Source organism: Saccopteryx leptura, chromosome 3 (genome assembly GCF_036850995.1).
Source record: "Saccopteryx leptura isolate mSacLep1 chromosome 3, mSacLep1_pri_phased_curated, whole genome shotgun sequence".
NCBI lineage: Eukaryota > Metazoa > Chordata > Mammalia > Chiroptera > Emballonuridae > Saccopteryx > Saccopteryx leptura.
The window spans coordinates 46,333,841-46,349,977 of NC_089505.1; the positions used below are offsets into that span (position 1 = coordinate 46,333,841).

The 16,137-nt window shown below is 40.3% G+C and overlaps 1 protein-coding gene across 5 annotated transcripts in view; it reads right to left on the bottom strand.

Annotated features, from left to right (window-relative positions):
• DSE (dermatan sulfate epimerase) overlaps nt 1-16,137 on the bottom strand; it is a 68,772-nt gene that overhangs the window by 39,562 nt on the left and 13,073 nt on the right. For 2 of the 5 annotated variants that reach the window (XM_066373398.1, XM_066373396.1), the window contains exons 2-3: nt 7,405-7,494; nt 97-565 (exon numbers count right to left, since the gene is read on the bottom strand). In XM_066373398.1, coding sequence (XP_066229495.1) covers nt 97-512 — 416 coding nt within the window. In that variant the 5' untranslated portion in view covers nt 513-565; nt 7,405-7,494. Of the gene's footprint in view, nt 1-96; nt 566-7,404; nt 7,495-16,137 lie in introns of those variants that run through there. The other 3 variants (XM_066373399.1, XM_066373400.1, XM_066373401.1) reach the window with 2 other exon arrangements.

The window sequence follows — 16,137 nt, forward strand, 5'->3', positions numbered from 1 at the left end:
CACACACACACAAAACACAAGAATGTGAGATTCCATCTGAGTCTGAATTCTTTCAATTGCAGTTAATACAGTAAAAAGAAAAAGACAAAAATCTACCAACTAGGCTGCGCTGCCATCCTCTCCATGTAGTCCTTGGCCATGTCCCGGGCTTCAATGTTCTCAGGGTACAGCACACAGAACATCGCCAAGGCACCCAAGTTGTTGCCGTAAATCTCATTCCAGCGGGCACTGTAGTCCTTGGGGTCCCAGGGCGGCAGGTACTCCAAGGGGCTGGACAGCATGGTGTGCACGGCCTCGGTGAGCCGGGCAGCGATGTGCTCGTGCGAGCCGGTGGCCCTGAGCTGGAGCTCCGCCACCTCCGCCCTGGAAAAGTACAGCATCGGGTGGCTGTCATAGTTGGCATTGGTGAAGGGAATCATGACTTCCGGGTTCTCGTCAGTGATGTAGGCTGACACAAAGCAAAATAAAGATATGAAAAACACACTGGGAGCCCCCCGTGTGTGAGTCCTCATTGTGGCATCAGATCTCCAAATCTCCAAGGCAGCCAAACCATCTTTGAAAGATACTACAGGAAGAAAAAGAGAAAAGAAGGTTATGTTAACCAAGGAAACACTGCTTTGTATAAATATTTTTTTAAATACAACAAAATCTGACCTAGTAAGAAACTTACAGAAACCCAATAATTTAAAGTTAATTACTTAATTACTTAATTAGGCATGATACATCAGGCATGTATTCATTGTGGAAAACAGAACTGTGAACTCGGAGAAACAGCACAAGATTTGCGTAACTAGGCATTCTTCTCATATTTCATCACGCAGAAAGTTTAGGGTTTCTGGTTATTTTTTATCTACTAATATGAAAACCACAGTAACCAAAAGCTGGTGGTGAAATGCCATCTGGGAATTTGAATGGACATTAGAAAAAAATAAACACAGAAAATCTGTCTTTCTTAACATAGCCTCCTTCACTCTAACTTCTCCCTTCTTCCTAATATTCTATATTCTGAACCAGGGACTAGAATCAATACATATATAAAAACGTTAACAGACGAAATATTGTAAGTAAGGCTAAACATCTCCTTTTGTGACAGCAGAAGGGGGGGCAGAAAACAAAAGCAGAGCAAACATCTGCTGGGCCATGCATTCTCTGGCTGACATCAGCAAGCATGCAGCCAAACACCAGACTCGGGCCTGCTGGGACTAGAAACTGACACGCCTTCATTCAGAAAATAAAATCGCAGAACCAAAGGGCTAAAATAACACATGTGCATTTTCCCTTTATTATTTGAAACTACTGTGTACTTTTTCATTTTGCATATGGGATTTTGGTGTCATTCCGTAAGTCAGACATTTAAACCAAGCTCACATATTTTCACAACTACTTAACTTTCTTTAAGTCCTTTTCCCCCCAGTGGCAGCTTTGCTCACAGGTTAAAAGAACGTCTTTCAAATATAGGAACATTTAAAAAAAAAAAAAAGAATTCCGCCTAGTCCCAGTTTATGTCTCACATCTGGGATAAAGCACGCATAAAATCCCCTAGAGGAAAGTCAGGGAATTCTTAAAATTCTTCTGAGGGGAAAGGTTATAGAAAGCAGAGCAGAAAAAGACAGTTTTATGTAAATAATGAACAGTAGTTTTCAATTATTAAAGGGAAAAACTGATGGGGAAAAAAATCAACCCCCCCTGCTGAATACAAACTATTTTTCCAAGGAAAAACCACCTCATCACATTCAGAAGAAGGAAAACTAAGGACTCAACACACACTGGATCTCAATCCAGACTCTCAACTTGCTGAACCTCTGAGTGAAAGGCAACATGGCATCACGTGGGGATGCGGCCATAACTGCGGGTATTCTTCATATTTCTGACTGTGTTTTAGGCCATACAGACAGTGTATGTGAAATCAATGGCAGTGATTTTGTAAAGCAATTTAGATTTACTTCAAGAGTAGAATCTGTAGTGAATAAAAGAAATCAGTACAGCCATGCCCATATTATGTCTAGCATCCAGAGCTTCAAGATTGCTGGCTGGATCCTTCAAGGTCAAAGACCTGGCCAAAAGAAATCATCTTTTGTGGTTGTGTCTGAGAAGGCAACACAGAGATGTGGCTAGATCTGAAGTAATGGTCAGTCCCTACTGCTCCCCCAATCCCAGGTTTATTTCCTGCTTTTTTTCAGAGAATAATTGTACTAACAATTTAAAACAAAGCCTGTATACAGAGTGGGCCAAAAGTAGGTTTACAATTGTGTGTATATGAAACACAGAGTTTATTCTTGTATTACTTCTCCTTTAATTGACCCCTACATGCATAGAATTGAAGATCTTTCCAGCCCTGGTTGGTTGGCTCAGTGGTAGAACATCAAACCAGCATGTGGATGTCCCGGGTTCAATTCCTGGTGGGTTCAATTCCCAGTCAGGGCATACAGGAGAAGCGACCATCTGCTTCTCCACCCTTCCCCCTCCTCTATCTCTTCCCCTCCTGCAGCCATGGTTTGATTGGTTTGAGTACATCAGCCCCAGGTGCTGAGGATGGCTCCAGGAAGCCTTCACCTCAGGTGCTAAAAATAGCTCACTTGCAAGCATAGTTCCTGATGGGCACAGCATCGGCCCCAGATGGGGGCTTTGCTGGGTGCATCCTGGTCAGGGGTCATGTGGGAGTCTATCTCTCTATCTTCCCTCCTCTCACTTAGAAAAGAAGAAAGAAAGAAAGAAAGAAGAATGATCTTTCCACTACTGGTTTTTGAATGTGTAGCTCAAGTTCAGGGTAGGTACGAGGTGGCTTGGTTCATGGGGGGTTGGGTAAGAAAGTATGAGGAGACTAGAAAACATTCCCTAAAGGTGCTGAGGGCTGATTTGTTTCATTCTTTTACTACTGCCTTATGCATGTCATCCTCTGCTCCAGGTGGAGTCAGAGACAGTCAGAGCTGCTCTAGAAAGTCCCTCACAATTTGGGTCTCAGACCATGAGCCTAGTCACTTTGGCCACATTGCTTCACGATAGGTAGGATGTGCCTGAGTATATTTAAACAAGAAGAGCTGCTCCTGAAGCACAGAACCTCATTAAGGTGTTGTTTTGGGAATGATGCCATCTCAATATGCCAACTGTTATTGAAGGTTCCCTAGTTATTACTTCAAATTCATGCGAGGGTGTCAGGGCAGCAGGGCTGTGAGTTACCGCACATGTAAAACATTAATTCTTGTTGGAATGCCATGTGGGCCCATGCAGAACCCACAGAAATTCTGCAGAGCGATCGTCAACGAAGACTGCCCAGGGAGAAAAAACCACAGCCTTCATGGCGGCACCAACTGTGTGCTGCCTCCCTTATACTGCAGTTCACGCGCCCAGCCCCCAGGGCGCTGCCAGCTATCAAGGACTTGGCTGGGCCAGCCAAAGGGTTCATTTCTCCTGTACCTGGCACGCCGCTGGCCTGCACTGGGCTATTCTGGCTGTTTATATGCTGTGCTTCCCAGAAGGCGGACTGTAGCTTCCTCTCTGCATCGCAGGGCTTAGCACTGTGCCTGACACAGACAGGCAGCTCATAAACTCTGGCTGAACTGAACTAAGTCTTGGGCTTAGGAGCTGGCAGAGTCAATATCATCATTAAAATAAGCAAAGAGAAAACTTATTCCCTCTTATTTGAAGCCAATACAAGTTCAGAAGTTTTCAGAAGAGAGAGAGTCTGCTAGGAATCTAATGGGGGAGAAACACTCACAAGGCCTAGAAACTCCTGTAGCCTAAAGAGGATTTAGTAGTTTATCCAAAGAGAGAAAAAGAGAAATTAAACTTAACTGAAGTCTAACCCAAACTTGCTTTAGGCTAATAACCTACAGAAAAAACGAATTCCCATCTATCATCTTGTCTATCCAGAAAATTCCACCAAAAAGCCCCTACTTCCAATCTTTAGGTTTCTCCTTTATCTTCTACCCTGGCATTCGGTGGCCCTGCTTTATAAAGAGATGAGCTAAAATTCGATGAAAAGAGTATTTCTCAAAATAATTTTAGGTGGGCCACAAATGACCAGGTGTTATACTAATTTTACCTACTTATTTCAATAATATACATATTGAAAAACTACAACTAGCACAACAAACCTGAGATTTCAACCAATATATCACGTTCCTGTTTCAAATACATTTAAGTTTTAAAGTTTTTAAAAAAAGTAAACAGATAAGGCAAAATTTGTCGAAGGTGGTGCCTCAATGACTAAACTTTGGGAGATGCTGAGAACACTGAGCGAAACAATGGTCATTAAAGGCTAATGAGCTCACTGGAATGGCTAACTCCCCTATGACAATACACACACACACACACACACACACACACACACACACACACACACGGTCCTTCAACAAATCATTCTGTACTTTCAGATGTCTGTGGGTGATCTCTCAAGCCATTTCCCTCCCCACTTATTGTGCTGCAGACCCAGCAGAGCCAACTCACTTAAACCTTTACGTTGAACTTAGCCTAGTTCAAGAGCATGGCATTTTCAATATGGCAAAATCACAGGCTACCCTCCGCAGCGGACTCTAAGAACACAGTTTACTCATAAGTCAATTCTCAGGATGTTTCTGATTCTCATTTCTCCCAAAAGACTTTCCCCTTCTCCTCCACTATAATACATTAGCTTTCCTTTTTTTTTTAATTTATTCATTTGAGAGAGAGAGAGAGAGAGAGAGAGAGAGAGTAGATGGGGAGGAACAAGAAGCATCAACTCCTGTATGTGCCTTAACTTGAGCAGGGAAGCCTAGAGTTTCAAACCAGCGACCTCAGCATCCCAGGTCACCACTCTATCCACTGCACCAGCACAAGTCAGGCCTACACTAGCTTTCCTAATCCAGTTTTCTTTCCTATTCCTTTGTCTCATTCCACAGAGCTCTCAGAGAGTAAAACATCCCCCAATTTAGACCTAATTAATAAAGTTTTTTAAAAATTAACCTGTCACTACAAGATAATTCAGATAGCAATCTGATCATCTCTCTGCCAAAATAGCTTGGCATTTTGCTTAGGCCAAGCCAAAGGATACAAAAAGTATTTAATAAGATGTCCAAATTCTAATTATCTTAAGCAGGTCCTCACACAACAACAAGCCTAAAATTATTTTGTTTTGGTTCTGGTTCCAACTGTCTGCTGCAGCTATTGTGATTTCTGACACACAGAAAAATTTCGTGTGAAATGTTCTTCACATTTTTGATCCTGTACTTACAGTAAGTTAATGTGGCAAAAACAGTATTAATAGTTACTGTATGCTGCTACTCTAACAATATCTTAAGAGTAGACTTCAGAAGCAGAGCTAGACTCCAAATTTTCTTAAATACTAAGTAAGCCAAAGTTCTTCCCTGTAACCGAATTTTTAACATTTTCAACATTTCCACCATTCTTACAAAAGGAAAGCACAGAAAGAGTCTGAAAATGAAGGGAACTGAAAACCAGATTAGCACATCAAGTTTCCAAAATGAACTGGGCTTCCAAGTGCCTGGAATGGCTTAGAAATACAACTCGTGGTAGTACAGAAGTTCTCTCAAGTCCTCTGGCCTTAGGAAATACACACAGTACTAACACATAATTTAAACTTTTAAAAAATAATCAGATATATAAGAATAGAAGAGATAAATCACCCTGTAGAAACTAAAACATATCCCAAGTTAAGATGGATTGAAAGCTTCTGTAATAGGTGCCACTCTAAGGAGCACGGTGTGATGATTAACACTATGTATGGCAAGCTGGGCAGACACAAGCCTAATAATCCTAGCTATGCTGTCTACTAGTTTTGATCAACTGACTTCTGGCCTCAAAGCCTCTGTTCTCTCATTCATAAAATGGTCCCAAGCTCCTGGGGAGAGTAAATACTACGTAATGCACTTATTCATAGAATCTGATACGAAGTTAGCGCTCAATAAATATGGTAATTTTAAAATTTATTTTTTTTTAGAGAGAGACAGACAGACAGAGACAGATAGACAGGAAGGGAGAGAAAGATGAGAAGCATCAATTCTTCGCTGTGGCACCTTAGTTGTTCACTGATTGCTTTCTCATATGTGCCATGACCCAGGGGCTCCAGCTGAGTCAGCGATCCCTTGCTCAAGCCAGCGACCTTTGGGCTCAAGCCAGCAATGATGGAATCATGTCTATGACCCCACACTCATGCCAGTGACCTCGCACTCACACTGGTGAGCCTGCGTTCAAGCCAGGTAAGCCCATTCTCTAGCCAGCAACCTTGGGGTTTCGAACCTGGGTCCTCAGCATCCCAGGCCAATGCTCTCTCCATTGTGCCACTCCCTGGTCAGGCATATATTTGTAATTTTTAATGAAAGGGAAGAAATTTTAGACATGTAAGATTATATTAACCTATACATAAAGTATTTTATTTGAAAGAAGATGAATATTATAAGCAAGAGATTAAGAACCAGAGATGTTAACTGACTAAGGCAAGGTCGTAGCACTTGTAAGAGACAGCTGAAACCCGAACACATGCTCTTGACTCATCCATACATCATTCACAGTAAGCTTAACACACTCACTAGGAAGGAAAGCATATGATATGAACCTTAACATTTTTCAAGGATTTGTTGGGGGATTTGCCCCCAAAGAAAAGAACAACAACAAAATAAACTATTATCTGAGCTTGACTGCTTCCCAAGGCCAGTAATTCTTAGTATACAAAAGATGACTGCTTTTTACTGGATTCTTTCAAAAGAAAAGCCAAATGATATAATAGGGCAGGGGTCCCCAAACTTTTTACACAGGGGGCCAGTTCACTGTCCCTCAGACCGTTGGAGGGCTGGACTATAAAAAAAACAACTATGAACAAATCCCTATGCACACTGCACATATCTTATTTTAAAGTAAAAAAACAAAACGGGAACAAATACAATATTTAAAATAAAGAACAAGTAAATTTAAATCAACTGACCAGTATTTCAATGGGAACTATGCTCCTCTCACTGACCACCAATGAAAGAGGTGCCCCTTCCGGAAGTGCAGCGGGGGCCGGATAAATGGCCTCAGGGGGCCGCATGTGGCCGCGGGCCGGGCCGTAGTTTGGGGACCCCTGTAATAGGGGCTGGGAGATTCGACAATCTCTGGCTGGGGAGCTGTTTTTTAGTGACAAATTTATATTATGGGAAGGGTACATGAGCACCCAGGGATATCTGCTGCTGTTGTCAGAATTGATGTACTAACCTCCGTCCAGGGTCTGGTCCTGGCTCAGTCAATGCCGTCAGTCTGGTCAGCCCAGGAGGTGTGCTCCAGTGTTAAGAAAGCTAAAACTCTCCTCCCCCAGCATAAATAAAACCAGAATGTCTGCATTCATTTATAAGAAATACAATGATCAAGCAGATTGGGAAATATTTCTGACTTTTTCAGAACACTACACAGGAAGTAAAATTATTAGGTAATTACCTAGTGAACGAGGAGTCAGAACAAAGGCAGTGGGAAGGGCCAGTCAAGATCACCGCCATAACTGCACTGAGGAGGCTGTATTGTCCACATCTGGGATATCATTAAAAACAAGAAAATTTTTAATTGAATTGTAGTGACATTTAAGAAAGAGGATTACAATGTGCATCCCCCCATAGCTACTGCCGCCACTCCCACCAACCGCGCCCAAGTGTCGCTGCTCCAGTTTGCCAGACCCAATGAATAGGCCCAGCAGTTAGTTAACATGATCAGGACGTTCAAATACTTCCCACTCTAAGTCTGGATACGGCCATATCCGTAAAGGCCTGAATCAATCCAGCAAATGAGACAACTGAATGCCCCTGACGTCATACTTTCTCCCCTGGAAAATGTGTAGCCACCGCAGGAGTCTATGACTCTTCCTTGTACATGCTTCCATTGAAACTCTAGGTCTCCAGAGCTGGTTGTAGGTAGACTCTGACGGCCCGAGAGCACAAGTATATCCTAACAGAGCCGCACATTTCCTTCTCTGACCTATTTTAGGATTTAACTCTCAGAGAAGCCCTATTTCCAAGATTTGACAAACATCTTGCCATGGTCTCACACATACTACCCTCATTGTTTCCACGTATTTTAACTAACGGAATGTATACATTTTAAAACTTCTCCTTCGTTTTCTATTTCAGTTTTATTGAATGTATACCCTGAATAATTTTTTGAAAAATAATTTTTCTTAATAGCAAAGTAAACCTTATGTGTTCTTGGTAAATTTTTGTAGTGAAATAAGTCTAACATTTTTCTTAAACACATCAAATCCTAAGAAAACATATGGTTTGGGTACTATACAATCCTTCCTTAAAATTATACTCCCTGATGTGTAAAGTTTGCAGACTCAGCCAAAAAAGAAAAATTTTAAAAACCAACAGCTCTTAATCAAAATGAAAGTTCCTTTTACTGAAGGCTTATTGTTTCCTTATTTAAGGGTGAAATGAAATATATCTCCCTGAAAAGTCATTTCCAAACAAAAATCCACAATATAAAATTATACCATATGGAACCCCCAAGAATTTACACACACTACTGAGGGAGTAATTACAACCCTGAACCCACACAGCAAAACCACACTGTGTATAATAATGGTGTTCACCAGCTCCACACTCAACACTGGAGAAACTTTAGGTTCGGTTTGGAAGTTGAGTGCAGCTCTGTGCAGTCAAAGAATATTTCCACATTGTCCCCAGGAAAGTTTTTATGAAGATACTACATTTTCTCATAATATATCTGAAGCTCAATTCTTTCCTACATCAACAATGATAGTTGTATAACCTCCCTTTATGAGAAGAATGATTTATCTAAATCATGTTTAACATGGCCATATATATTTTCTGCTGTCAGGTCTGAAGGTTTCATCTCCCATTCATCAGAGAATACTTGAATGAACAATTTAGCAGCTATCAAACTTAAGGCATTAATTTAGTAATAGAATTTCTGCCTGATGCACATTATTACAAAACTAAGAACCATTAAGATCCAGCTTTTGAGAGTGGCTAGCTTATAAAATGTAGAAAGGAAATTAAATTTGTATAATTTTCAGGGAGGCAAAGAGAGAGCAGGATAGAGGTGGTGGGGTCTGTCAAGTCACTGATACAACTACTAGAGTACTTAATTTTGCTTTAAAAAGGCTGAAAGAGAACATGAAGTGGTTAAGCTATAAGTAAATTCTAGTTTATCTAGCAGTATAACAACTGGACATCTGACTGGTATTTCTTTTATTACACCTTTAATTGATTTTCTTAATGACAGTGTTGGAATACAATGTCCTATTTTCAGAATTTTTATTCTGATATTTTCAGAATAATCTAATGTTGAGTATAACTAAGTGCATTTCTTTTTGGTATAGTGTTCTGAATCTTTTAAAAAGTAGTACTTTGGGCATATGTGATAAGTTTTCCGATGCACTGCTTTTCAGAATTGGAATATCAATTCCTTATCTATGTTGGAGATAAGAATTTCTTGTAAATCTATGTCTTAAGCAGCTATTAAATCCAGGAACTGTGCTAGGCATGAGGATACAAAGTAAACAAGATAAACTATGCTCTGCTCTAAATCACTTTGGATAAAAAAAATCTAAGAAACTGGTGTTTCTGAGAGGTTTCTTTGACCTGCATTATTTGTAATGCATTGTTTATCTTTCTGACATTAAAGTTAAATAGGAATTTCTCCCTTAGTCCAAAGCAATTTATTTAACTTACTGTGCCTGGCCCCAAAAGAAAATTAGCAATCTTTGTTTTCAAAATTTTTCTAAACAGTAAGTAACCAAAGACTTTCTGGAAGGGTCTGAGAAATCACCTACAGCTTTCTCAGCCATGGCTTTAAGCATGCAAACACTCTTTTCTGGCACTACTGGCTAAAAAATAAAGCACAGGAAAGAAGTAGAATAGAGATAATGAAGCCAATAGCTAAATATCACATCCTAGAGTTTCAAATAACAGTTAAACTAAACCATGAAATGCAAACTAGAGTAAAATTTTTCTTTCTGCTATACAGCACAACGGCAGCCCGGAGAGGTGGTGAAGAGGACCAACAGGGGTCACAGTGGTTTTGTTTTTTACCACTTCAGGATTTCAGACAAGCTAACCATCTCAACCTAGACCCTCACTTCAAGTGAAGATAAAAAATGGTATTTGTCTCATACACTGGTTGGGAGGGAGATTAAATGAGATAATTCCTATAAAAGAGTTACCACTTTCTGTTAAGTATTCCTCCCAAAACACCACTGAACCATCATTCTCCTCAGAGCATGATTAGTGGTTGAGGGCACAGGCTGGAGCCATACTTCCAGGGTTTGAATCCCAGCACCACCAGAACCTTAGTGATGTCCCCATTTTCTCCTTTGTGAAGCGGATGAAATAGTAATGCCTTCCTTACAGGGTTTCTGTGATCTTAACTTAGCTGGTACCCTTAAAAGGGTGCCTAGGATTTACAGTGTTCAATAAAAGCTGCGGAGGCATCATCACCTTCTCAAGGAGAACACCAAGGTCGTTCCAACCCAACGGAAGTGTGCCGTGACAGCGGGAGGAAGTGCTCTTAAAAACGGGTACAGTGTATTGTGTATTCATAACCTTGCAGGCTCTCCAGAGACTAAAAATACCAAATATTTTGACAAATATAAAGTATTCGATGCCAAGAGGTTTCTCCTTCTTCTTCCTGCTCAACTGCACATTTATAATTTTCAAGGTCCATATTCCATGTAACTGAACACTCCTGAGGAGAAAAGAAATCTTCAAATCCAATACTATTTCTTCATCAACCAAATTTATATAGACAGATAGAGCTTACTGATATACCATACTGACGTGTATATATATATATATATATGTTATATAATATAAATGCTTATATATAATATATATGCTTATATATATAATATTTGCAATATATATGTGCTTACACAAAAAAGACATTCTCTCTCTCCCACCCCGCCCCACCCTGCCTGCCCCCCGCCCTCCTTCCCTGAGTCAGGACAGCGGTCTTCTCCTACCTTTGGATCGCAACCTACACCAGGACTTCTCAGCCTCCAAAGTCACATAAGCCAATTCCTTTGCCTTAACATCACTTTTCAGGCTACCTTTCCTCTACTCCATGTCTTTCCTGATTCCAATATCACATATTTCTCTGTTCTTCTAGCTCAGTATCTGCAAACTTCTGTTTCTAGCCCAGTATCTGCAAACTTCATGACATCAAGTATAAATTTTTGGGTGAAGTTACCAGAAAACATATTAAACCTCTAGTCTGTCATCTACTCTGGTTCACTCTTTTAGGAATTTAACTAAAACTGTGTATATTCTGGGTATGTCCTGGTAGCATCTCCTCCAGGATCAGGTCCTATAACGATAACCTATAACGATAATGACTCTAAGAAGCACCAATACCATGTTGAAGGCCCTACCACGCTAAGTAGAGAAGGGTTAACTCAGCAGGCCTATTGCTCAAACACTACACATTTCTAAGAAAGGCCCATCTTCAGTACTGGCCCTTGTCTAGCTCAGGGGAGATGAGCTTGGAGCCCTTGTAATATTTCATCTGATAAAAGTATTTTTTATGCCTAAGGCCTTGAGCCATGTGGTACCAGTTTGATCAGACAGTTTATAATAAATGTGGTTTGTGATAAACTGCTATCTTTGCGCTGGTGGTGAGAGTCTGGATAGCTGAAGGCAGTCATGCAGGCGCTGCGTGTCTACATGACTGAACCCCAATAAAAGCCCTGGACAGCAAGACTGGAGTGAGCCACCCTGGCTGGCCACACTCTGCTCTGTCACTGAGAGTGTGACTCCCAGGGAGCGGACACCTGGAGCCTGTGCTTGGCTTCTCCCGGACTTCACCCCGGCACTCTTCCCTCTGCTGGCTTCATCTGTATCCCTTGTCTGTTTAAACCCTAATTATAACAACTTTTTGTGAGTCCTTCTAATGACTCACTGATCCCAGAGGTGGTATTGGGGACCCCAACCTTCATTTTTGGCCCAATCATCTAAATTCCGGTTAGAATTATGCGAGTCTCGCCACAACACTGCCCCATTACAATAGAAAATGTTATGATACTTTGCACCAAATCCTTCACTTCACTCAACTTTTGTTGTTGCTTTCTGACTTATACCCAGAAAAAAGATTCTCACCAAGGGTGTTACTATTAGAGCAAAGAACAGCAAATATACGGAACTTACAAATTGCTTAAGAGCTTTTAGCTTTAGATATTGTCTAAAACTGGAACATACAGATGTTAGGCAAAAGGCTTAAAAGAATTTCATGGGAATGTAATTTTCTGGCATTAAACCTATATTTCTAGTTCATTTGATTTGGAATATAAATATTACTTACTGGATAAGCACTGAGTGAATGCTGTTAACATTTTACATGAGGCCCTTCACTCCTTACTTATGTTCAGGCATTCTTCTATTTTTCAATTTTCAAATACTCACCAAAGATAAATTTATTTATTTTTGCTGCTTTTCACATACTCAAACATTTTTGTATATACTTTTTTGTAATTTTTTGTCTCACAGATCATAATTCTTAGCATCAAAATCCCTGAGTAATTTCCAAATGTCCTCTTATGAATCATAGTCAAAACTCTGACTACCAAAAAAAAAACAAAAAAAAAAAACCTCTGACTACCACAGATTTGGTTTGCAGAACAATGATACACAGACATAATTAACCCAAAGATAGACACGCTGCGTTCTCAGACTTCCCCACTTCACTTACTGGCAACCCATCCTGCCAGCAATGCAAACTCAAACTCCTCCTCCTTCCCTTCCCCCTCTGTCTTCATATTCAAACCATCAGCAAATTTTGTTGACTCCATTCTCTAAATACAACCAGAATTCAGCCACTTTTGCCACCTCCATAATGGCCCTAAGCTACATGTGTCTTCCTGACTTACTGCAAGAGCCTCCAAACTAGCCTCTCTCCCTTACCTGCCACTGGTCATGCTCAACATCGGGATCAGCGCCATCCTGTTCAATCATAATTCAGATTATGTCACTGCTTTGTTTAAAACCCTCCAATGGCTGGCCCTGGACGGCTGGCTCAGTGGATAGAGCGTAGGTCCAGTGTATGGATGTTCTGTGTTCAATTCCTGGTCAGGGCACACAAGAGAAGCGACCATCTGTTTTTTTCCTCCTCTCTCTCATATCCTGATCTCTCTCTTCCCCTCCCACAGACAGTGGCTCCATTGGTTTGAGCACTGGCTTCAGGTGCTGAGGAGAGCTCTGTTTGTCTGAGTGTCAGCCTCAAGCACTGAGGATAGCTTGGTTGATTTGGGCATCAGCCCCAGATGGGGGTTGCCAGGCGGACCCTGGTTGGGAAGCATGTGGAAGTCTGTCTTACTATCTCCCCTGCTCTCACTTTAAATAAATATATAAATAAATACTCTCCAATAGCTTTCTATCTCACTCAGAATAAGAACCAAAGTGCTGACAACAGCTCTCAAGGTTCTACATGGTCTGGCCCTGTTACCTCTCTGCCTCTGCATCCTACCACACTCCGCCGACTCCTCCCCGTTCTCACCATGTGACCTCCTTGTTATTCCTGGACGCATGAGGAGTCCTCCCATTCAGTACCTGTGTGCATGTCTCCCCAGACATCACATGGCATGCTCCTTACCCCCTTTAAGTATGTGGTCAAATGACACTTTCTCAGTGACGCTGGCCGTAATCACCATATTTAAATTACACCCATACCATGCACAACCACCACCAACCACTCCCTAATTCCCTCCTTGGTTTTTATCTTTACTTCAGAGAACTTACAACTTTCTAATTTATTATATAATTTACTTATTTTTATGTGCCTGGCTCCCCCACCTAGAATGTAAGCTCTATGAGGGCATTTAGCTTTCTGCTATATCCCAATACCTAGAAGAGTTCTCCTTAACACTTAATAACACTCAGACTCTTTAGTAAGTAGATTAATTGATGTATCAAGATCTAAACCTTTAAAAACTCAGAGATAACTGTACATATAATTAAATAGCTGTATAAATATAACTACATAAATAGAAACAATAACAATCTTCGCATACCAAGGCAAACCACTTGAAAGTACAATGTACTACAGTGCTTGAACCCTTCAAGGTCACACAGAGATGATTATGAGTTTATTAAAAGCTGCCACCACACCCAGCACCTTCCCTACTCCCCCTTAGGCATAGTTCTCATATGTCCCCTCCAGGATGCCACTGGCATGTCCTTGTTAATGTGCATGGCCCACTTTGATCACAATCCACTCTCTGAGTGTTCTTTGTTGTTTCCCTACATTCTATGGATGGTTTTCATGGTTTTTTTCCAGGTCTTTGTTTAAATGCCACAAGAAAACTTTCGGCCTATTCTGCATGGGATTAGATATCCCATAACTCTTCCCATCTCCTCAGCCCAGGCTCCCCAGGCCTCCCTCTCCAGTGGGTGTGTTTTGGCATTAACATTTTTACTGAGGTTGTTCTGTTCTGAAATTTAAAGTGATTCACTTCATGTCCCCACTTTTAATTATATTTCCAAGGTTTGTTATTATTATTTACTGGCTTGGTATAAGGGATTTTGGGGGTGCCATTATTTATAAATTAAAAATATAATCTTTCTGTACTACTAACATTTCTTTTATCTAGAAAATTCAAAAGAATAAGGATACTTTAATAAATTATGATTTGTTTTATACCTATACCATTCCTATTTTTAAATTATATTTTATTGAATTTACTGGGGTGACACTGGTTAATAAAATTATACAGGTGTACAATTATATAATACATCATCTGTACACTGCATTGTGTGTTCACGACCCCAAGTTAAGTCTCCCTCCATCATCATCTAAAGAAAAAAGAATTAAGACGATGTGGCTGGTTCGAAACCCTGGGCTTGCCTGGTCAAGGCACATATGGGAGTTGATGCTTCCTGCTCCCCCTTTCTCTCTCTCTCTCGCCCCTCTCCTCCCTCTAAAAATAAATAAATAAAATAGAAAAAAGATTCTAACCCACTGTTGTTCAGAACACTTAGTTTAATATTAAAAAAAAAAAGATGTGGTACATGTATACTATAGAATACTACTCAGCCATAAGAAATGATGACATATTGCCATTTATGACAACATAGATGGGCCTTGATGACATTATACTGAGTGAAATAAGTAAATCAGAAAAAGCTAAGAACTATACGATTTCACACATAGGTGGGATATAAAACCAAGACTCATGGACATAGATAAAAAATGAAGTGGTTACCAGAGGAAAGGGGTTATGGGGTGGAGAGAAAAGACTAAAGAGGGACAAATACACAGTGATGGAAAATCACTTGACTTTGGGTGATAGGTACACAATATATATAATTAACAGTTCAAATACTATAGAAATGTTTACTTGAAACCTATGTACTCTTATTGATCAATGTTACCCTGTTAAATTTAATTTTCTATATAAAATTTTATAAAAAAAAGAATGAGGAGAGCTTAAAGGACCTTTGGGACAACATGAAGTGTAACAACATCCAAATCTTAGGGGTACCAGAAGGAGAAGTGAGAGGGCAAGTGAGAGGAAACCTATTTAAAGAAATAATGACTGAAAACTTCCCTAGCCTCGTGAAGGGAAAAGGCGCATAAGTCCAGGAAGCACTGAGGGTCCCAAGCAAGATGGACTCAAAGAGGCCCACACCAAGTCACATCATAATTAAAACACAAGGTTAAAGACAAAAAGAGAACCTTAAAAGTAGCAAGAGAAAAACAGTTACCCACAAGGGAGCTCCCAAAGACTGTCAGCTGATTTCTCAACAAAAACATTTCAGGTCAGAAGGAATTGGCATGAAATATTCAAAGTGATGAAAAGCAAGGACTTACAACCAGGACTATTTTATCAAGCAAGGCTATCATTTAAAATTGAAGGGGAAATAAAGAGCTTCCCAGACAAGAAAAAGCTAAAGGAGTTTGTTACCACCAAACCAGTATGACAAGAAATATTAAAGAGCCTGCCTTAAGAAGAAGAAGGAAAATAAAGAAAAATTAAAAAAAAAAAAGAGGAACAGCCTATTATTTTATGCTAAAAACTTTATTATGCTGAGTTTTTATAGTTTGTAAAGTATTACTAGTCAGGAAACAACTTCTGAGGAAAAGAAAAGCTTTACTAAAATGCTGGAGACTATACACACCGTGCAGAACGAAAGCATACTCTCTGAACCACAGATCCACAAGACAAAA